Raw genomic sequence first — 23641 nt, forward strand, 5'->3', positions numbered from 1 at the left:
ACATTGTTATCACTTAGTGTGTCAGGCTGTTCCAATCCTAAGATGTTCATCAGTTTAGTGTTCATCAGATTGGTAGATGCAAACCTATGTGTTACAGGGAAGGTTTGTCTTTTAATCTCTGGGACAAAGTCTCTGTGCAAGGAACTGAAACAATGACATTGAATGATTTTATTAGCAAAGTAAAGGTTGGTTTAAAGCCTGTTTTGTTTCCTCTTGTTCAATTACTTATTTATATGGGCCTCTTTTATCTGTGGAACAGAGGCTATGATTGTATGGGTTGATATGAACTGTTTGTCTAATACAAGGACATATTTGGAACAAAGCAATGCATTAAGTAGTGTAGGGCATGTTGGCTGGTATTTATTTATTATTTAATGTAAAAAACTGAATGGTAGTTAGATTAGAGCTTCATCATTTCTAAAAACCGCCAAGTGGTTTGATATTGCAAATAAATAATTCGCAATATATCCTAATATTATAATATAAAAACTTGTAAGCTTTTGTTAATATTTTTTTCTATTTTAATTTAAAAAGAAACTGTTTTGTGTTTGTGATAACTAAAAACATTCATTTCATAAATGCCCGTGCGTGGAAGGTTATGGAATGAGCTTATTATAAGACTAGAAGGGCTGTGTATTTTAGTTCCAGTATCCCTCACTCTAACAATCATCATGTGTGAGACAAATCACCATTATATGATTATATTATTCATTCAATTGGCTATGTAGATGGGGTTTTTAAATGTTAAGCTACATTTAAATGGTGACTATTTTCAAATCGCCTACTTCAAAAATCGTCATCAATCAATTAAATAGCCATATAGCTAAGTTACCATATCGAGAAGCTCTAAGTTAAGTATCCTTAAGTTCGAGTGTGTATACTATTGGTCTGTTTTTATATCGCAGGAAGTGATGCAGCTAGAAGTCGACATGATTCTACAAGGTTCTAGAATTGTCTACATGACCAGTTTCCTGACTCATCGAAAGAAATTGAAAGAAAGGTATGACTAGACTCATTTTGCAGAAGTTATCTTATCATGCCTTTCATTCAAGCTCGATAAGAGAAAATTGAGTTCTGTCTATGCCATCTCTAGTTTCACTAGTCTTTCATGCAAACTTATAAAAACCTTTACTAGTCGGAAGTGAAAGGATTGACATACTGGAATGACCCGGTTAATCAGCAAGTTTGTATCGTCCACAAGAAGGAAGCAGCAAAAATTCACAAGTCAAGCGAGTTATGTTACTCACAAATTTTTACCGAATAATTCAGTCTTGTGAAAGATGGAAACAGCACTTGCGGATGATGCGCAAGAAATTGACACCCAAGAAATTGTCACTCAAACTATTCCATTTTAAACATTTTCCACATTTCTGTCTTATTTCGATTTGAGTAGTTCCGAAAGCGATGTTACAACCACTGGCATAGAATACAACGTGTCTGCGTTAATCTGCAACACACGAATGTGTATTAAAACACTTATCGCTCGTTAACTCAACGTGCACACAACTCCACATCTACATCGTGCGCATCATGGAAACATAGGGATGTATATCTTGAGTTTCGTTTTGACATTCGAATGATGTCAGTGATTTGACTTGTCAGATTTATTGTTGGTGTCTGTTTGCAGGATGAGTGTTCTTGTTAAGCCTCAAGGAACTAAACCATATATTGACCTAACAGTGTGCTACAAGGACCTGTCTGATGAGCTCTCGGAGGGGGCGCCAACCATTCGATACATGCTCCCAATTTCTTAAAACCGGTTTCGTTTTCTTCGAGACCAAACTCTTTTACAGATGCACCGGTACGACTTACCGTAGAAGATATACAGCAGCTAATATCTTACATGCCACCATCTAGGTAGCTGTGATATGTGAACAACTAGGCAAAGATCAATGACCTTTGGTTGCTGAGTTGTTACAAGGCATCAGGAATGTGACAGAGTGTTGCAGGTATCCTTTTTATAGAATCTAGTTACACTTTTGCGAGCTATATGATTTCATATGTTACGCGATTTCAACTAGGACTGACTGATTAGGTACTATACATTTATTTATTGCTCTTTCTATCGTTTAAAATACATGAAATTTTCTTTCATCAATATAAGTTATGTTGGCTTGCAAGATTCATCTCCCCATGAGATTTAAAGCTTTAGAAAACAAGTCAAAGTTGGGTAGGAGCAGAGGCGAAGGAGTAACTAGTAACTCCAAGTATAACTCCATTAAACTTGGAGCTACTAGCAGAGCTTCACGATTTCCAAAATCATCAGACGATTCGATATTGCAAATTTGCACTATCGATTTGTGATATATCGCAAATCGTCTGTTTATAGGCGATTCTTGTTTCTAAATTTTTGTTAAGATGTATTTGTATATTTTTACTTAAAAAGAAACAATTTTGTGATCGTGGTAATTATAAATATATATTTCATGAATGCCCGGGTGCGTGGAAGACCATAGAATGAGCTTATTATATGACTAGAAGGCATCTGTTTTAGTTCCAGTATCTCTCACTCTGAAAATTGTAAGGTGTGAGATAAATCACCATTGCATGATTATACCGTTTATAAAATTGGCGATATCTCTTTGAACTGTGGCAATTTTTAAATTGTCTGCATTTAAAATCTCTACCAAACAATTAAGTTGCGTTAAGTCGTGAAGCGCTATTTCCCAGTTGACTATTTGTCAATACTAGTACCCTGACAGTCTAGTGTGCCGTGAGGTGTCGTCATTGGTGCCAATAAAGCACAGAGAATAACAATCTGTACGACTAATCTGCTATGCAGGGAGGTGGCGGTTTGGTGTGGGTGCTAGTGTTGGCCGGCAAGCCAAATGTCCTGAGTTCAAATCCTATATGAAGCAATATTTTCCTCCAGCCGTGGCCTCATACATGGACCGACACGGCTTCTATTGTAGTAAAGACTATGAGCGCTCTTGTGTGGCCGCTGCTGCTGCATGCTGTACACCAACATTCAAGCACATAGTAAACTTGTAGGGAAAATGCTGATTCTTATATTTGAAAAATTATTCACATGGTCACCTAGTTCTTGGCCCCTATCTTCACAACTATTTCTCATCTTTTGCTGACGCCATCTTTTGCTGACGCCATCTATTGTGCAGTGCTTTTTTTGGAAGGCCATTCTGTAATGTAGTTCATTGGTGGGTGCAGATACATTGGAAATTAATAAGGCAGCAGACAAAGTAACAATAGATTGCTCAACTCGCATGTTTTACACAATATTTATTTGTTCGTGTAAATTTGTGTACTTGTTAAGTCTAAGAGTTGTGTTACATTTAAATATATGTATAAAAGGGCTGCAATTATATCTATAATACAAAACATGGTAACAGTGGGTAAGTAACATGTAGGTAGAGAGATAGTGATTACTTTTGATCTAAGTTCTTGTTCTCAAGAAAAAATTATAGCCAGAGATTTTCATACTCAAAAAAGCAGTAGCTCTAGTAAAGCTGTGTATCCGCCACATAACATCACATTTTTACATGGACCAGTTGAGCCATAGTAGTCATTAAACAATGTTTATAAATTAGAAGAAAAATATAAAGATACGCTAAAAGATCTGGCAGCATCTGAAGGAACGTCGCGTGAAGTTCAGAGAGTTCATTTGAGCAAAGCTAGCAGAACAGTGAGCGCTGCTAAAAGCGTGCTGCTAACCATTCCTCTGACTCCATCACTGCTTGTTGTCATCGCAGGAACGAAACAGTACTTTAGTTCAGACACAGCTGGTGTGCTGCTGTGGCTACTAAAAGTGCTGCCAGTGAAACCAGTTCCGGTTGCAATGATGAGATGTCGACACACATCCAGCGATATGTCATCAGACTTAACGTTGCCATGGTCTGGTCTCACGATGGTAGCGACAATTCTACCATTGACATATTCTACAGTGATGTCCTCATCTGATTCGGCATCCAGTTCTGGGAGACCATATCTAGTCGCAAATCTGCAAAATGATAGTTAAAATATCATGTATGTTTCTTTTAAGAGCTCAAAGCAAGCACTCAGAGTTAGATACGAGAGAGCAGCGGTGGCCTAGTGGTCTAGAGCGTCTGACTTGCAAACAGCAAGTTGAAGGTTCAATTCCCAAAAAGGCCACTGGTGGTAACAAAAATCACATCCAACCTTAAATTGCTCTGTACAACTGGACATGTCTCTGGTTGTCAAGGTTCCCTTACCACAGAACCCAGACATGTACAGACAAGATCACAGAGCCATTGTTTATACAACAATGACTCTTAAAAACCATGCACAGCATGCAATAAGCTAAGCAGACACCATACTCAGACAGATTGCTCAGACACACATTAGGTAGTAGTACCTGTCTGAGGCGACTGCTTGTCCATTAGTGTTGATTCCGATATGAATAACATCAGTGGTCGCCATCATTTTGTTATCTGAAACTCCGAGGGCAACCCAAGATCCGGGAGAGATGGCAGCATGCAGCTGAAATGTGACAGCCCCACTGCTGTGTGACCAACTAACGTACGTCTCTTCATCAATGCTGTAGGAGTCAGATGAGATCGTAGGAGCTACAAAACATTTGCATCCTAGAAGGTTGTTTTTTTAATGACTAGGAATCTAGGAACATGACAACTATTCATCGAAGTTCTCAAAATCAATCCAAAATTTGACTAAACAGATTAACATACGCCTCCATTGATTTGCCACTATCCTAATCCCAAAAAGAATATAAGATTAGTGCATTTTCATCTATAGAACAAAAATTGAAAGCAATATAACAATGAAAAAATTAGAATTAGAAGTAGCAGTCAATGCGTTGATATGCCAACATGATTGCATTTAGGCTGTAGAATTACGGCTTTCAAAATATCTGTAAATCAATGGATGTTGTTTTAAAATCTAAGGGTCTTTAGTCTGTTGGATTTTGTTACAACCCAATGCTATAATATCACGACAAACTAAAGCAAATTCGCACACCTTTCCTGTTGTAACTGTATCATAATATGAAATGTGTATACAGGCAAAGCATTGGAGACTATTTTATTTGTGTTATAAGAAGTTGTGCTCTTCACAAATTGTCTTACCTGTGACCAAGTTTAGTGTTGTCCCTCCTCGTTTGCTGCCGCTGCCGTGGTACATGAGCACATCCTTCCTATAGAAAAACACATCCATAACGGTACAGAACTCGAGACCAGTCAGAGGGCTGTGCATGTAGTCTAGATGCTCCTGTCCATGTGCCCAGATGACACTCATTGCAGCATCTTCTATTGTGTGGTCTGTTGAATCTCCAGCTGCCATAGAGAAGCATCACAGAGTTTTAGAATACCTATGTTGAAGTAACTACTATAATAATAACAACCTATATTAATAGTAACAATCGATACTAATAGTACAATCTATAATAATAATAACAATCTATAATAATAATAACAATCTATAATAATAATAACGATCTATAATAACAATCTATAATAATAGTAACAATCTATAATAATAATAACAGTCTATAATAATAACGATCTATAATAATAATAACAATCTATAATAATAATAACAATCTATATTAATAGTACAATCTATATTAATAATAACAATCTATATTAATAATAACAATTTATATTAATAGTACAATCTATATTAATAGTAACAATCTATATTAATAGTACAATTTATAATAATAATAATAACAATCTATAATACTAGTAACAATGTATAATGATAGTCAGTTCTATAATAAATAGTGACAATCTATGCAAATGTAATTTCACAATTTTTTGCTAATCTCATCCAGACTTCACATGCATACCATATGCTTTACGCCTTCTGTTAGGTCAAATTAAATGAAGTTAAAAATTTTAGTGCTTTTAAAACTCTGTTTGGTTGCTGAGAACCAGTCTCTCAAACATCCCTCTCCCAGCTGTCTAATTAAAAATGAAAAAAATTCTGTGCATATGTGGGCCTAATGCTAGCTAAAGATAATCATGCTGGGTTAAGTCAGAAAAAACTATTAGTGTTCTGCCGGGTGCAAGTCATCTAGCATTATAAACTTGATATAAACTCGATATAAGCTCGATATAAACTCCAGGTGTGATCATGCAGACCCTCTTCAAGGCCTCAAATAAAATAAATTAACATTGAGTAATATTTACTATTAAGCTTTCTGCGGAACAGAACTGTGGTGTATCCATTGGCCTCCTCGCCCACAGCTGCTGTCAAACTGTTCACTCCTCCCAGCATTGTATCAAACTTTGGTGTACTGCGGTCTCTGGAGAAGGCATCATGTACCCGGGAATAAACACCTTGGGCTGCCATAACAACCATGTCCGTGCAATCCATCGGATCTATAGCAAGCATATCAAGTGGAATGTACTTTATCATGGTTGAGAGACAACTTGAGGTTAACAGTCATATTGATGCTAGGTGGGAGTTGTCATATCTCAAATACTGACAAGACTAGTATAATAGATAAAAACTCACGCCCTGATCCACTCCCCTCTGGCTCCCCCTCTGGTTCTCCCTCTGGTTCTCCCTCTGGTTCTCCTTCAGGCTCACTAGTGGTGGGTTCAGAAGTAGGCTCTGATTCGGGCTCAGTCGCAGGTTCAGTTTCTGGTTCTCCAGTTGGATCCACCTGCTGTCCTCCCTGACCCACAATGCAATTATAAGAGGCATAGGATGGGTCCAGTCCTTGAGCTGTAATATAAGCCGACACAACTAAAAGTTACTGAAGCTATTGCAGAAAATAAATTAGCATTATCACTTTGTAAAAGCTGATTCAGAAGTGAGAATCTACAACCTATCAGCTCACTCGCTACAGATGTGGTTAGGTTTTGGTTAGACGTGAGTTTGGGCTTACTGCTCTTGGAGGACTTGTCTCTCCTCACTTTTTACTTAGCTCTCTTATTCAAAATTATCAACACCTATTTGCTTATCTCTACCTGATGATTCATTGAGTGAACTAATTTATTTTTATATAACACATGCGCATCAAGTGTGGCTTGACCAAATACCGGCAGCAATCAGCTCAAGTGAGTTGCTGAAAAGCGCGCTATTGGGAGCAACTAAGCTCTTGAGGTGAATGCTCAAGCTCCCATGTCTCTGGTAGAAGAGCCAAACTTGAGTAGACATTACCACCATTTGGGTTAACTGAGAGAATATATGATGTAAATATATATATAAATATATATTTATATATATTTACATATATATGCATATATATATATATATATATATATGCATATATATATATATATGCATATATATATATACATATATATGCATATATATATATTGTATATATATTATATATAATATATATACATACATGCAATTTGATGCATGACTGGTTATGCTATGCCAAAATATTGTATAACTATTTTGTCTCTATGTTCTTGGTCATTGCAAAGACATGTAAGTGTAACCTGCAGAACAACTGAGAAGTATTCAACAGGGAAGATAATTAGTAAAGATCATTAGAACTCACAGGCTATGTACTCCGCTTCACTAGTAATCACGATAACCTGGTTTCCAGGAGTTGCTTCTGAAGAAGTTGGCTCTACACTGCTCTCTGGTGTCCCCTCTGGTGTGGTCTCAGGCGTGGCTTCTGGTTCAGCGACTGTAGTAGGTTCTGCAGTGCTTTCTGGCTCCGCACTTGATTCTGGCTCCGCGCTTGATTCTGGCTCAGCACTGGTTTCACCTTCTGGCTCTGGTATCCCTAGCAAATAATCCACATTCAATTAACATGCATTATTGGCAGCATGTCAGCGTGTAGCCCAACTGCCAAAGGCCTGTTTCCTCGTGATGAACATGTAGAGTAAGGAATTTAAATTTTCCAACTTTCAAATTGCATAAGTATTTTGTACTCAAAACATTTTATAAGATTGCATATAGTCATGATAAGTTGATATATTTAATTACCTGCAAATAACCTATTAGAAACTTGTTTACTTTGTCTCATTCTCTGAGACCGTTTCTCATGCACTCATATACATCTACATCTACATGTATATATATATAAATCTCATAGTTATTCGATTATCATCTGTCCAGCCATTTAAATCGAGGAATGAAAAGAGCCAGTTTGTACTGGATTTAAACTCGCATAGCTTGCAACTGCAAGTTTGTAGTAACTGTCATTATATACCAAATAAATATAAATTTACTGTGCAAAGACTTTTATTACCCGGACGTTCAATATTATAAAAATATATGAATTGCTTGATTGGCAGTAATTTCATTTGAATAGAAATGTTTTTCAGAATTATATCAAACAAGAATCATAAAACCAACAAAGGGCAGCAGTTAGCCAATCAAATCAAATATATAGTTTCACAAATAGTGTTTAAAATACTTTTCTCTCTTAAGAAAACAGATATTAAGTAGAACATTATTAAAGAAGCTAGCGACAATATATTCAAAATACATGAAAGCCATGAAGATTTGAAATTTAAATTTGATGTAAATTAACTAGCACAAGAACAGAGTGAGAAAATAAAAAAATTGGAAAAAATTATTCGTTGGAATAAGATATGCAAACCCATTTTGCATTTTCTAGGAAACTCATATTGAGTTTTCTAGAAAACTCATATTGACTTTGCGAGGCATAGGTTCAGAAGAAAGAGTATTCACAGGAGCCTTTCATATTAATCTCGATTACCTGTACTGGTGCAAGTGACCGATCCCGTTGGCTTGTATCCGATGCCTACCCATGTATTCGTCATAACTTTTACCACCATCTCGATTTCGTCACCAATAATTTTGTGGTATAAGATATATCTATCTGACATGGTTGTCCTCCGGTAGCTGCTGAAGTCTGTCGGTACATCACTGACACTCGAGACCTGCAATCAGATACATTTACCAATAATTCAAGGTAAACAAAAATTTGACCTCCCAAGGTCAGAGGTATGTCAAAGCAATACTGGTATGGAAAAAAGCTCCTTACTTCTAGAGACAGTGCTAAAATCAGCTATTTGGATGAAGTTGCATGAGAATCTGTTTCTTTAAGTATTTCTCAAGTATCCTCTTGTTCAAAACCTTTTAAAGCAATTTATGCCAAAAATAAAATCAATAATACCAGCCATGGTTAACAATGGTTGAGGTTAACGCTAGCCAGATTGCTTGCTGGGTACTAGATGGACACTAGGTGGACACTAGATGGTCGCTAAATGGACACTAGATGGACACTAAGTGGACACTAGATGGTCGCTAGATATACACTAGATGGACACTAGATAGACACTAGATGGACACTAGGTGGACACTAGATGGACACTAGGTGGACACTAGATGGACCCGAGATGGACACTAGATAGAAACTAGATGGACACTAGGTGGACACTAGATGGACACTAGATGGACACTAGAAGAACACTAGTTGGAAACTAGATGGACAATAGATGGACACTAGATGGACACTAGATGGACACTAGATGGACACTAGATAGACACTAGGTGGACACTAGGTGGACACTAGATGGACCCGAGATGGACACTAGATGGACACTAAGTGGACACTAGATGGTCGCTAGATATACACTAGATGGACACTATATGGACACTAGATGGACACTAGATGGACACTAGATGGACACTAGGTGGACACTAGATGGACACTAGGTGGACACTAGATGGACACTAGAAAAACACTAGATGGAAACTAGATGGACACTAGGTGGACACTAGATGGACACTAGATGGACACTAGGTGGACACTAGATGGACACTAGATGGACACTAGGTGGATACTAGGTGGACACTAGATGGACCCGAGATGGACACTAGATGGACACTAGATGGACACTAGATGGACACTAGATGGACACTAGATAGACACTAGATGGACACTAGATGGAAACTAGATGGAAAATAGAGCAGAATGAGGTTGAGCTCACTGATTGATCCAGATCCAATTAAAAAGCATCGCTGTACATTCTAGATACGAGATGATTTATATTTATGATAAGTTACTTATCAAGTCCTTGCGAACAAACATTCGATTGAGAACACAACTCCAGATGACAGAGCATCCGTTGTAACTGAACTGAATTCTCAAAGAACTTACCTGTGTGCACTTGTCTCCAAAGTAACCCTTGGCACAAAAGCACTGTTTTCTAGGGTTGGACACAGCAAACGTATCTACGCACATGCCGCCATTCATGCAGTCTTCATCGGCCTCACACTCGTCTGTGAATAAAATAACACGACTCCTTTAATATAGTCTGGCATAGTGATTCTGCCTCATTTGATTTCAGTGGCTTGTCATAAATACTTAAGGTAACGTGTAGCATGTGCGGAAATAGTTTTGTGTGTATGTTTGTCACAGGAAGTTTAGTTTACCCCAGAATTGACATCTGTCTCCATAGTAATACTTGTCACAGTTGCAGGCGTCATTCTCAAAGGTTCCTCGACTTGAGCACATCTCTGAATCTTGCGCTATGATCTTAACATCAGCGCATGTCCAAAATATATAGTTGCTGCCCCACTCTAAAGCTTGGCGCACCAACCTCAAAGTACAGTTATCACAAGTGGCCATAGGTAGCGTGACTTGTGCAGAAATGGACCTACAAAATAGAGATAGTCCATGCTTCAGGTGTCTTCTCTCACGACAGAACGCTTAGGAAGTTTACATTCAGAAACCTTTGATTGTGCAAACTAGACTGTTTTTCAAAAAAAATGCGAAATCATTCTAGTGAGCAAACTTATTGGTACCGCGAATTCCAACATGAAGGAACTCTATGAAGCTTAACTCCAGCTACAACTTTTTAAAACTAATTCGGCATGAAAGCCCGAACAATGCTGCTTTTGTAATGAAGTGGATTTTTGTTAGCAGGTTAAGGGAAGTTGTCTAACCTTCTGTTTACAGGAATTACAACTCAAACTTTGCTAGTGGTTTTAAAGGGAAAATATTATCGTTTTACACACAATAATTGCTGAACTGAGAGAGCACGGTCATTGTGTTTCTTTAAGCGTTGTGAAAATATTTTTAGCAAGCAGTGTTTCAGTGTTTCAGTGTTTTTGTTATTTTGACGTATGTAATAAGCACATCGACTGCCCTGCCAAATTTGAACACTAGCGAAAATTTTGTTGAACATGTATGGTGAATTAAGATTCGTATGGTGAGGTGAAAAATCATTGGGTTACACTTTGTGAGGTGAAAAACATCTTATATTTTGATCTATCAAACTCTCTCTACTGAAACCCCATTGTAAAGTTGTAAGAGAGATTTGTGGTCAGTCTGAATAAGTCTCTGCTTAAGCTATCTTTTGAGCAGAGCTTCTGTTCTCTGAACAATACAACTTATTTTATTCGAGGCGTAATCTCACCATCCCCTCTTGTCACAAAGATTCTTATACTCAGGTGGGCAGATTAGTGAAGCCGAGCGCGAAACTATGCGCATGAGGTTACGCTAAGAAACAAAAGCCGATGACTCTTCAGGTTTTTTCTAAGGCGGAGTGTAGGGTATCATCTTTTTTACTTTATTGTCACAAGCAAAGCTTTGCCTGCATTCAATTTTTAGATCTGTTTTGTTCCCTTTGTTCGCCACCTATTCATCGATGAAGGAACTACATGTTTATAACATAACAGTTATGCTATTCTTAGAATGCCATTCAAAAACTTCTTCATGTACTCCTTGTTTATGGCAATATTGTCAAGGTTGAAGTGGCCCTACAAGGTTATTCAGAAAACAAAAATATCTTTACTTACTTTATACTTACTCGCAGCTTGTGTGTTTTTGCTGTTTCAATTTTAATATTCACTAGGAGTTGTCCAACAACGTCTTGCCATTTTGCTTACAACCTTTGACATCCATTTACATACAGAGTCACACTGCTTTTGACAGAGAAGTTTGTTAGAAAATTTTATGTTCTGTCAGCTGCTACACATATAGGGGCGCCGGCCAGCAACCACACTTGTGCTAACGATTATGCAACTAGATTTAAGGCTAGGATCATAGATGGCTTTTATCTTCTCTCGAGGGATTATGTATTTGTACGTCACACCTAGTTGTTTGTCTCAACATGCTAAAAAGGACTAATTTATTATTGATGTTCTTATTTTTTCTGTGGTACTAGAGAAACCTAATAATTAATAATTTAAAATTATTGATAAGTAAATATTTAATCGCTTGCCACTCAGTAAGCTGGTTGGCCACAGTGAACGAACGAGTTGAATTTTTAGTTAATTTGATGAAAGGAAATCTTAGTGTAGTGACAGAACTTGTTACCTTTGTTTTATGTGTGAAGCGATACAAACATGCTGTGTGCTGTTTGTATTCAAAGAGATTATCTGAGTAGAGAAAATAAATGTCATGAGAAGTCATCTCTTTTGAAATGAATTGCAATGGCTGAGTGCAGAGCTCGAGTTTTATCAGAACTTAATGAATGCGCAGGGACTTATATTGCTTCATATAGGTCATAACCTATATACTGCTTTAGCCTATTATTATAGGTCATGAGCAATTGCCAAGGCAACTTTAATATTCACAACTTTGCGAAGCAAGAGGAACCAGGGCAGACTCGGTCTAGGGTGCAAAGATGTAGCTAGGCATAGCATAAAGTTGAGGGAACCAGACACAAGCAGATGGCAAGAGAAAGCAGAAGACAGAGAAGCATCAAAGTCAGTGGTAAAGCCTAAACCATGAGACAGTAACTGTTGAAATGATCGACTGCAAGAGAGACAGAGAGTAAAAGAAAGGGAGAGAAAGGAAGAAGGAGAGAGAGGGAGAGATAGAGAGAGGAGTAGGAAGAGAGAGGGAGAGAGAGAGAGGGAGGAATAGAAAGAGAGAGGGAGGGAGGAATAGGAAGAGAGAGGGAGAGAGGGAGGGAAAGTTTGAATATTCCATTTGATAACATGATCAAGATACATTGAATGCTTGATTGATTCATTGATCAGCATTGTTGATAGGCTGATCAATTATGTTTAGTGTTAAATGCAGCTCTTAGAACGGAATTACCTATCATTACATAAAATGCATATTTGACAATGTTTGGCTGAGGTTTCAGTTCTTTGATTTTCTTATAATGACAAGCATGTTCATATTTTCCACTCTAATAGAATGCAAGAAGCAAGCAACAGTAAATAAAATTACTCATTCGTAAAATAATCTTATAGCCTTGAAGAGATTGTTACCATGACAACCAAGAGTGGTATTTTATGAGGTCACAGCCACTAAGCCGGCTCATGTTTGCAGCAATTGCGATGGGGACAACAGCCTATCGGAATGCACCTACAAATTTGCAGTTCTGCACATGCAGTATGGCTTATAAAAAATGCAAGTCATGGTGTAACCTTCGCTAGAGTTAATCGAGCTGGTTAACACAATGAATTAAGCGAATGCCTGGCACTCCGCCACTCCCTGTACTTAAGCATGACTTGCACATTAATTTATGAAAAGAACAAAACACCCATTTGCTGTTCTTAGGTGACATTACAAGTCAAACACGATCGCTTCATCTAGCAGGGTGGTGGAACGATGCTTTATAAATAGTGTTCATAAAGATCGTAATTAAGCGAAAAGGGAGCCAGAGTTAAACAATTACTTTCGCCAGTTTGTTTGTAATTTATAGCCAAAAAACATGCGACCTTGATCTACTATTTTGCAAAATCATATATTTTTTATTTATATTTTTGCCTCTTAAACAAATTGCGAGTAATTTATTTACTAAAAATACTCTAATAACTGCTGTTTCAAAAACAATATCCACAAAATGGCGCTTCTGCACAGATCTAGGATAATTATCTATGACATAACAACACATTCTGGTCACTAAGGCTAAATGCAGAATGATTAGCTGAGAGGGAAAATGATAAATACGGCCGGGTGCTCTTTAATGCTGAAAAACCTAAAAAATAATCTTACTATTTATCGGCAAGAAGCAAACGAGTGTTCACAACTCCAAGACTTAGCGAGTGTTAACAATTTTACAGGAAACAACTTACGTTGTATCATCAGCTCCAATCCAGTCAGAACCATCTGTTGGTAAAAGCTGTACAGCGTTGGAAACATTGTCATCCTCTGGCAAAAGTTCAATTCGATAGCCACCCTATGTAACAAAAAGAACAGTCTGAGAACTTACACACTATACTGCATGGTACCATATCTTGTTGCACTGCACTACCCTACAGCATTGTACTGGGTTACACTATACTATGTTTCACTATAGCTTGCTGTACTGCACTATACTAGCATGCCATGCCACACTGCCCCATACTACACAGCCCCATACCACACTGCCCCATGCCCCACTGCCCCATACCACACTGCACTGTACTGCACTGTAATGCATCTTATTGTACCATATCAAGCTGTACTATATTGCAGTGTAGGTACCATACTGTATTACACTATAATACATTATACCTTGCCATACGCACCATGTCACACCCCAATGCACTATAGCATATTACATCACTTCATACCGCATCGTAACACACTATACCATACCACACCATACCACACCACATTATACATACCACACTATACCACACTATACCACACCATATCACACCACATTATACATACCACACTATACCACACCATATCACACCACATTATACATACCACACTATAACACACCATATCGCACCACATTATACATACCACACTATACCACACCATATCATACCACATTATACATACCACACTATACCACACTATACCACACCATATCACACCACATTATACATACCACACTATTCCACACCATATCATACCACATTATACATACCACACTATACCACACCATACCACACCACATTATACATACCACACTATACCACACCATACCACACCACATTATACATACCACACTATACCATACCATACCAAATCTAGTGACTGTACTAATATCTTCATGACATATTTCCCAGTAGAGTTCTTAGCATATGTTGTTAGTAAAAGCTCATGCACACAAAAAAAACACAAACCCTGAGTGAGCCATTATTATCTACCATAATATATCATAGACATATGGTTCACACAGACACCTGCAATATATGCAATCTGAAAAAACTGCACACTCTTGTCTGATATCTTTGGTTTATGATACATTCCTAGTTTTAGTTTATTGGGGGTAGAGTCGGTATCTATGTTTTTCCTCAATACCAACTACTAGCTTCTAAGGTTAAAGTCTTCTTCACACTTTATAAACCCCTGTTTAGTGACAACTAACACTCACCTGCAATTAGTTTTAGTATTGGGAGCTGTTAGTCTTTAACATTCAGTGTATTGATATATACAAGGCCAATTTTATAAGTAAGTCTAGAGATGTGGTAGTTGGCATATCCTTTGTGTGGACATGTTACTAAACTCCTCTTACCCTTTAGCAAATTATTAATTAGCAAATGACTAATGATAAGTTGACAGCAATTGGATGCTAGGCAGCAATCATGTGATATGAAGCTCTTCAAAGGAAGGGTCATCTAGCTGTTAACTGTCTGCCCCCATTTCTATGGACCTTTTAATGCAACTTGGCTTGTTAGCTTTGATCAACAGCCTCTCAAACATAGTTTTGATGTATACAGCGTGTTGCTCATCAGTTGCATTGTAATTTAAGTAATTCGATATTTTAGGATAAATTAAAAAAAAATCTTAACTTCAGTTTTTGAATTCTAGCTTTTTGTAAACTATTCTTTCTAATGCTAACAAATATAACTACCATCCCAAGTTGGATAGCTTGTTGGAGTAAAGCAAAATGAGATTATGGCAGCTCGAAAGCAGCCTCCCTATAAGAATGAATATAGGGAAAGAAAATAGGCTACAAAACTATGATGGTCATTGATTGGTGCAACAGCTGATTAGTGACCAGCAGTTTCTGGCCTGAGTTCACACCGAACAGCTAAGATGTGTTAAGGGCTAACTTACACGATGTGGATAGCCTAAGTGCCATGATACCGTCACATTCTCCCCTTCTCTAAACTCTGACAGTGGTTGACCTGAAGCAAACACAAGATCTGCCAGCATTGCATTCAACAAACACTATAGACCAGGTTATTTCTGATAACTTTGCTAACCTGCAGCTCTTTGGTTGGATGTGAGGCAACCAATTCTACTACTCTTGATGATTGCCGGATCTAGCTATGGTTTTGTTGAGAAATTTCTAGAACATTCTAGAACACTCTAGACTTTAAATCAAGTTCTAAAGCAAGGATATCTGTCAACATAGCTGCAGCATATCAATATAGTCTTTTGCAGCATACGCTGATGTCTGCCTTTTTTTCGCTTGTCTATGTCAAAAACCTGTATTACTATCTGCTTTTCTTATAGACCCGCAGTAGACGCTGCCAGTGCTGCCACACTCAAGATATAATACCCTTAAGCATTTAGGACCCGTGAGCCTATCTGCCACCCATCGCTGCCCTACTTGGTTCTTCTAGTAGACTGACAATTACTCAAACGTGGAGATTATAATAAGTATAAATATATAGTGTAGTGAAGTACTACCCTTGACCTAGAGAGCATGATTATAACTATGAGTTCCTTTCATAAAAGAAAACTACTGACAAGAGCGGGAGAGGTTTGTTTTGATGGTTGAATACCACAGACCGTGAGAACTTAAGGGAATTAACTAATTCTATCAGACAGATTCTGGGAGTTGATGAGATGATATGCATAGACCTATTATAACTCAATCTTACATGTAGCTTAATTGTCATAATAGATTTTTCCTGCACTGAACCAGTGTTAATGTAATTTCATTGTACACAGGATACTGTCCTACAGAAATTGTCTCTCCTCAGAGATGTTGGACCTATAGCAATGCTTGGCATATTTCTTACAGTTGACCTTATAAAAAAGCATGTCCCTCCGTAAAAGGAGCAAAAGAAGCTGACCAGCAATGAAGGAAAGCTGCTAAGCCAGTGGTTTAGCCATTGTATTTAATCTTGATTAATCTTCGTGGTGAATTTGTGATTTATGATCAAGTTGTGGTACTAGACAGTATTTTACTACTAGAGAGTACTACTGTAATAGTACTACCTACTAGAGAGTACTACAGTACTATCTACCAGAGTGTTGCAGTACTACCTACTAAACAGAAACATAATTTTCATTTTGAAGGGTGTAGGAATACAAGCAATCTGAGTCTGTCCAATATCAAAGAAACAGTGAGTTCCTAGTCATAACCACTTCCTCTCTATTCCACAGAACAATCTCCTTTTTTCAAGTTTTCAAACTTATGTCATTCCACAATTGAGTTATGTGAATTGCTGAACCTTTTTGAGTGTATAGAAAGTTTAAGTAGCCATGACCTTTCTCAAACACTGTACACTCTAGAATGTGATTGTTATGAGGAATAAACATAAAGGACACTTTTGCATAGACAGTTAGTGGAGAATCAGAGACTCTCTAGGTCAGTGTTTAGCAGAAGACTATATTCTGGATGTTTACAGCATCAGTCTATCATGAAACTATCTTCACCTCTAAGTCTCTTCACAGTTTTTAGTGGCAAGAAACTCTTATCGGTTTTAGCCGTGGATTATTCCTGTCACATCTTGCATTCCTTTTCTCAATAATAAAGTGCGACACAAAAATACTCTACCTTTTTCCTGGCCACCGCAAGGAGGAGGAGTTCTTGCATTGTCAAGAAAGTCGTAATTGATTGGTCGAGGAAGTGGGTAAGTCAGCGAAACGTGTCCTGTGCACGCGCTTAAAAAGGCAGTGATGAGGAGAGCTGAAAAAGTCGACTTCATCTTGCCAAAATCTAGTTCCGAATATTATGGAGAGTGGAAACGCCTCTTTTTGTAGACTTGTCAATATTTCTTTTGAATTCAACTAGAATTGACATTATTCATAATACAATGGAGGTTTGCACAAAGTGTAAAGAACTCGAGTGATATCTGTTGACAGAAAATGCTGTAGACAATGAGTCCATTACACAGCATTTTCTATTCATGCTCAGCTACATGTAGATTGGCAACACTCAAGGAACAATGACTCTTAGAGATATCAATATGTTTTATATTAATGAGAAGGGAGGCAGGGGAAATAGCTTATGCCCAATCATGTTCATTAGCTATATGTATAATAATGTAATATACGTAAAATATATGTGTAATAATATAATATACATAAAATACATGTGTAATAATATAATATACATATAATATATGTATAATAGTATAATATCTGTATAATATATGTATAATAATATAATATACATATAATATATGTGTGATAATATAATATACATATAATATATGTATAATAGTATAATATATGTATAATAATATAATACATGTATAATATACATATAATAATATAATATACGTATAACATATGTATAATGTATGTATGATAATATAATATATGTGTAATATATGTATAATAATATACGTATAATATATGTGTATTAGTATAATATACGTATAATATATGTATAATAATATATCTATGTATAATAATATAATATACGTATAATATATGTATAATAATATAATATATGTATAAAATATGTAAAGTAATATAATATATGTATAATATCTGTATAGTAAAATAATATATGCATAATACATGTATAATATAATATATGCATAATATATGTACTAAATTTGATACATTTTACACATTATATTTTATATACATGTATATCTATATTTATTTAAAAATATTTGTGTATTCATTTATACATACCATATATTTACAAAGGTGTATAATATTCGGCCTTAGAAAATATTGTAAGCATATTGCATATATAGCATATATTGCAAAAAAATTTGTTGATGTGCCAATATTATAATCTATACAGCACTGTTCAAAAATCATCCAATCAAAACATAATTAAGAAATACATAAAAATGATCTTACAACTTATGTTTAGTTACCAAACTGTAGTCGGCCTAAATCTAACCATTTTTATACCAAACACAATGCATTTTGAATGCAGCGACCTTAGTATTTAACCTTATAAATTGATACAGCTTAACTTGAGATATGCAAGTAGCTGTATAAAACCTTAACTAGATAAAAAAGCAGATATCCTTAAATATTATTTTACATGCTTGTTTATACCGCTCTATTTATATGTAGGACACTTTTCTTTTCACATTATCAACTTTCAGACTCAAAGTGAACTGGGCATAGCTGATGAAAGTCAGTATAACAACTGTAATGCAAAAAGGCTGAAGAAGCAGAAGGCAGCAGCGTAAACATGTAAATTTATAAATTAAGAAAGTGCCGGGCAGCGAAACGTGATGCCTTTACGCAAGCAGAGCTGTCAAGCAACTTCTCAACTATTATACGTAGTGGCATAGCAAACTTGAGATAGATACAAGCGTTATATACTTTACTGCGTATCGTAAAACCTTTTTCACAAACACAAGTTGAAAATTGATCACTATCCTTCATGCTTAACTTTACACAAATGAAATACTTGCTACGAACATGAGCTGAAAGAGCCACCACAATTGAATTGACGCTGTGAACATTTGTTATCAAGCATAGAAAGACATTCAGCTTACACTCAAAAGAGCGCATTACTGCACTTACCTCCTTGACACTCGCGTATGAAATGCCAATCCTGCGGCGCATATAATCCTCCAGTGCTTATATCCGCTCCTTGACTCTGACTCAGCAAATCTGCATATGCGCGTCTGCGGAGAACAGAGCGATACACAACAGTCACTTACAACTTTTACAAATTTTATTCGTATCTATTTTTTCTATCTCGTTATCGGTTATGCTTACCAAAAAGTATTCTTACAGTTTGGAAGTGCGATCAACACGATAATCTTGATCTGTTTGTTCTACACACGCGCTGCCATAAAACACAGCAGCGTTACAGTTGTACAACCAGCAGATTCTGAGTAGGAAAAATGAAGTTAGCGGTGCCAATAAAGCGCACGGCTATAAAGGCTTTTAGTGAGATTGAATGATATACGCAAGCCGTTACAAAGGCTTGCTGCAGCAAAAGAGTTAGAAATCTCACAAAAATGCAATAATTTAAGGTATGACGCAATTGTACTACTTTACAAATGAACTACGAGTTACCGTCTCTTTGACTTTAGAGAGCAGCATTTTAGGTCTTTGGGTTTAGAAACATAAAACCCTTGTGTACACTGAGATTACTGTGTCACGAAGCACTTACATTGATTGACTAAAACCTTGTTGATAATCAGCTGCTGTTTAGACTGTGGTCCCTGCTTGGACTACAGCACTCACTCGATCTGTAACTTCCATTGGCCTTGAAATATGGCAATTCTAAATGAGACAAAGATGAAAGAAAATTGAAATAAGAAATTAAGTATTTCTATAGCTGACTAAAGCAGCATCGGAATAGAAAATCTATTATTGTTTTAGAAAAGACAGGAACATCTTTGATGTTTGAAAAAGGTTTTCTCATAGAACTGAATAAACAGAGTCTTATTTACAATAACGGCTCAAAAGCTGTTGGAGCTTAAAATGTTGCAATGCAGTAACTTATGCTTAAGACGAGTTTCAAGCACCTGCGATAACAGGTACTCTCCTTTTTCTTTGTTTGTTAAAATCTCTTACAATATTCTATTTACATACAAAGAAGTTGCGATGATTATGGAAAGCTAATGACGCTACCATTATGTGGCTGGAGAGAAGGTAGTGTGATTAACCGTGGCTTGTAAGTCTTTCTGCTTATGTTGAATAATCAGAACAAGTGGAAGAGAAGACATTAAGTAGCTATCATGTACAACGAAGGAAAACAGTGCTGATGTTGCGATACAGCGCAAAATCCTTGAGAAGTATATATTGAAGTACATTAAGTTAACATTAACTTCAATGTATTCAGCCAATCAAGTTGCAGAAAAATGTTTTTATAGCTTTATTGGTAAGGGTAAGCAAATCTTAACGAGCTTTTGTACTGAACCAAGTTGTCTACCTATAGTGCATATAAGGAAACCATTTACCATCTTCCGGCATGAAGTGTAGTGATACAGCTGAATTATAGCAAGAGATACAGCTGAATTATAGCCAGTGATACAGCTGAATTATAGCAGAGATACAGCTGAACTATAGCAAAAGATACAGCTAAAGTGTCTCTCTACTGGGTAGTCTAAACACTCAGAGCTGATAACTGTGTACTCGCTGCTTTGTGCCCTGCTGTACTTCCTCTGCATCAACTAGTTTACATCCGAAAGTGCAGAAAACATACACAATTGTGAAGAGAGACCCTTAAATAGTAGATGTTGTTATTTAATATCATCAATAAATTAGCTAGTGTTTCTCGCTGACCTTTGATCCATAGATGCAGAGCTATTCTGCAAATGCTAAATATAAATGTACAATATGTGCTCTTATATTTTTATTGAAGTCCGTATTTCAGAAGCAGTTCTTTCAACGATAATTGATCTTTGTCAATGAATCGATAGATCCTTTTGATGAGACTGCTCAACTCTGCATTTCATCAGAGACATAGTCTTATTGCATAGGCCGATACCATAAATACACAGTTTGCACTAAGGTATGCTGAATGGAAACAATATTTGATACTTCGTTTCACAGCCGAATGAACTGAGTTAGTAGAGCTCAAGTTAACTTGTAGCCAAAGCATTCACTTCCGATAAAGAGAATGGCTAAAAAAACATTTGATATAGACAAACAGTTTAGCCATTTGTCAGCTAATATACATAGAAGGTTACTTTCGGTGACTCATCAAGGCGGGTGTACACCAGAATGATTTGATGGAGTTGTGTTTCCACTAAGAGAATTGTAGTTGAAAAGGTGCCTAGTCTGTTTATGATTTGAAGTACGTTTTTATAGTGACTTTACACCAAACCAACACACTCTCTGATTATACAAAATTGGTCACCTCTTTTAGCCAATGAAGTACAACATCAACATCCATTCAAGTTGCTTGTATTTTGGGTGCTATAAACATTACGAGATATGATTGGTCACCTTCATGCTGTAATCCATCAATTTTTGGTGTTAAAAAATGATCAACTTAGTATGCATTATTTCATTTTATTATATTATTATTAAAGCCGTTCTACAACTGTTTTTTTGTTTTACACCAAACAGAATTTGTGGGCGTGGAAGGAACTCTGATAAATCATACTTGGTATAAACACACCTTTACAGTATTACTACTGACTCTTGCATTCAGTAAGTTATTACTCATGACCACTCATAGACAAACTGACAGCGCTACTAGCGTCAGCTCTATTACTGTATATGCATTTTCACGGATGGCTTTCAAGATATGACTTGCTACGAAATGATGAGTGCATGTACCGCTATCCCTATTAAAACTGGAAAATGAAAAGACGACGTCGCTTGATTGAATTCTTAGCATAAAAGTAACAAGTGACGACTAATTTGGACAATTTCATCCAACAGTTGTTAGCACATCGAACATAAATATTGATGCAATTAATTCACTTTAGTAATTATAGTTAGTTATTGTTAAGAACTTTGTTCAGTGCTTGGCCAAACTCTAACAATTAGTGGCAGCAGCGATTAATTTAAAAAATAAATACAGAAGACAGCAGTAGGATTATGTATTACATTAAACTCCGAACATAGCATTTATTCAAAATAAAATTGAAAGAACTAAATCCAAATATTACGTTCTGATCATCTATTAGCAAAGGTTCATTTAGCGTGGCAGGACAGGGTCATTACGCGCGGCGTCTGTCTGTGATAGTGTGGAGACATTGACATGAAGTTATAGCCCTAGTAAACTTGCTTTAATGACCCAGAAATACAGACTTGTACCACTGTGTCATGAATGTATGTAAATGTTTAGCATTTTGTAGCTAACTAGAGGGCAATTGTAAAGGCTTTTATTTGTACTGATATTTTCCCTAATTTACAGGCTTGGTTCTTCATTTCATGAACACAATTGCGAGAAGGGCATATCAAGGTTCTCGTTGAAAGACTCACACAAATGCTCAAGCAACTTCAAGGAGCTGACTGTTGAGCCGGATCAATAACTGTTTCTAATTGACCTTAGTAGATCAGTTAGCAGAATTGTATCAGTCCAGACAATCTTGAAACGTAGCCTGGGTAGATACACTATCAGTCCTTCATGTACAAAGCAAATACTGTTGGAAATGATCACCAGTGTCAGGTGGAACTCAGTCTAAATATAACCAAATAAAATTGACAGCACAAGCAATCAGTGGCAGCCCGATGAGACCAGATATCACTATATTCCAACATGCTGCCTCTGGGAGAAGTTCTTCCAATAACAATCTGAATAAGCTGTCTTCCTATGCCATGTCAGCATGGCTAATATGAATATAGATCTACTGCACTCTTCACTTATATAAAAATTAAATTAACACACTTAGAATCATGTGTATATTGCATGAAAGGAAGTACATAGTTCTATGCGCAATGAGATCTGCTATGGCATGCTCTAACAGCGCTCGTTGAGACGATATACTGAATATTTGCATAGTAGCGTGTCTCTGTTCGTAAATAATATGCATGTAAATACTTAGTAGTCTTGAACTAGGATCATGTAACTGTCTGCTTGTGCAAACTTGAGAGAGATGTTTAAGAAATTTGAAAGGATATTGTAATATATGTCTAAAGGCTCATCACAATATGCGAGGAAGCTGTGGAGATTGGCTTGTGGCAACCATAAAGACAGATTTAATGAGATTTCTGCGTACAGGCTGGTAATTACAAGCAAGCCAGTACTTTTAATTTATATACATGTATGTAGAGAATCAGATTAATAAAAAGTAATTT

At 36.6% G+C, this 23641-nt stretch overlaps 2 protein-coding genes across 2 annotated transcripts in view; one reads left to right on the top strand and one right to left on the bottom strand.

Annotated features, from left to right (window-relative positions):
• LOC137386893 (ubiquitin-like modifier-activating enzyme 6) overlaps positions 1 to 2097 on the top strand; it is a 45553-nt gene extending 43456 nt beyond the window's left edge. The window contains exons 28-30 of the mRNA XM_068073089.1: positions 98 to 185; positions 906 to 1000; positions 1628 to 2097. Coding sequence (XP_067929190.1) covers positions 98 to 185; positions 906 to 1000; positions 1628 to 1754 — 310 coding nt within the window. The 3' untranslated portion in view covers positions 1755 to 2097. The remainder of the gene's footprint in view (positions 1 to 97; positions 186 to 905; positions 1001 to 1627) is intronic.
• Positions 2098 to 3241: 1144 nt separating this feature from the next.
• LOC137387475 (uncharacterized) lies at positions 3242 to 17738 on the bottom strand. Its single transcript, XM_068073908.1, has 12 exons — positions 17511 to 17738; positions 15836 to 15906; positions 13912 to 14015; positions 10309 to 10532; positions 10034 to 10155; positions 8627 to 8810; positions 7454 to 7684; positions 6451 to 6663; positions 6123 to 6314; positions 5058 to 5264; positions 4331 to 4541; positions 3242 to 3955 (listed from the first exon to the last, which is right to left on the bottom strand). Exons 1-12 carry the CDS (start codon positions 17659 to 17661, stop codon positions 3616 to 3618), a joined length of 2250 nt encoding a protein of 749 aa, XP_067930009.1. The 5' UTR covers positions 17662 to 17738; the 3' UTR covers positions 3242 to 3615.
• Positions 17739 to 23641: the final 5903 nt, after the last annotated feature.

The sequence above is a fragment of the Watersipora subatra genome, chromosome 2 (assembly GCF_963576615.1).
Source record: "Watersipora subatra chromosome 2, tzWatSuba1.1, whole genome shotgun sequence".
Lineage (NCBI taxonomy): Eukaryota > Metazoa > Bryozoa > Gymnolaemata > Cheilostomatida > Watersiporidae > Watersipora > Watersipora subatra.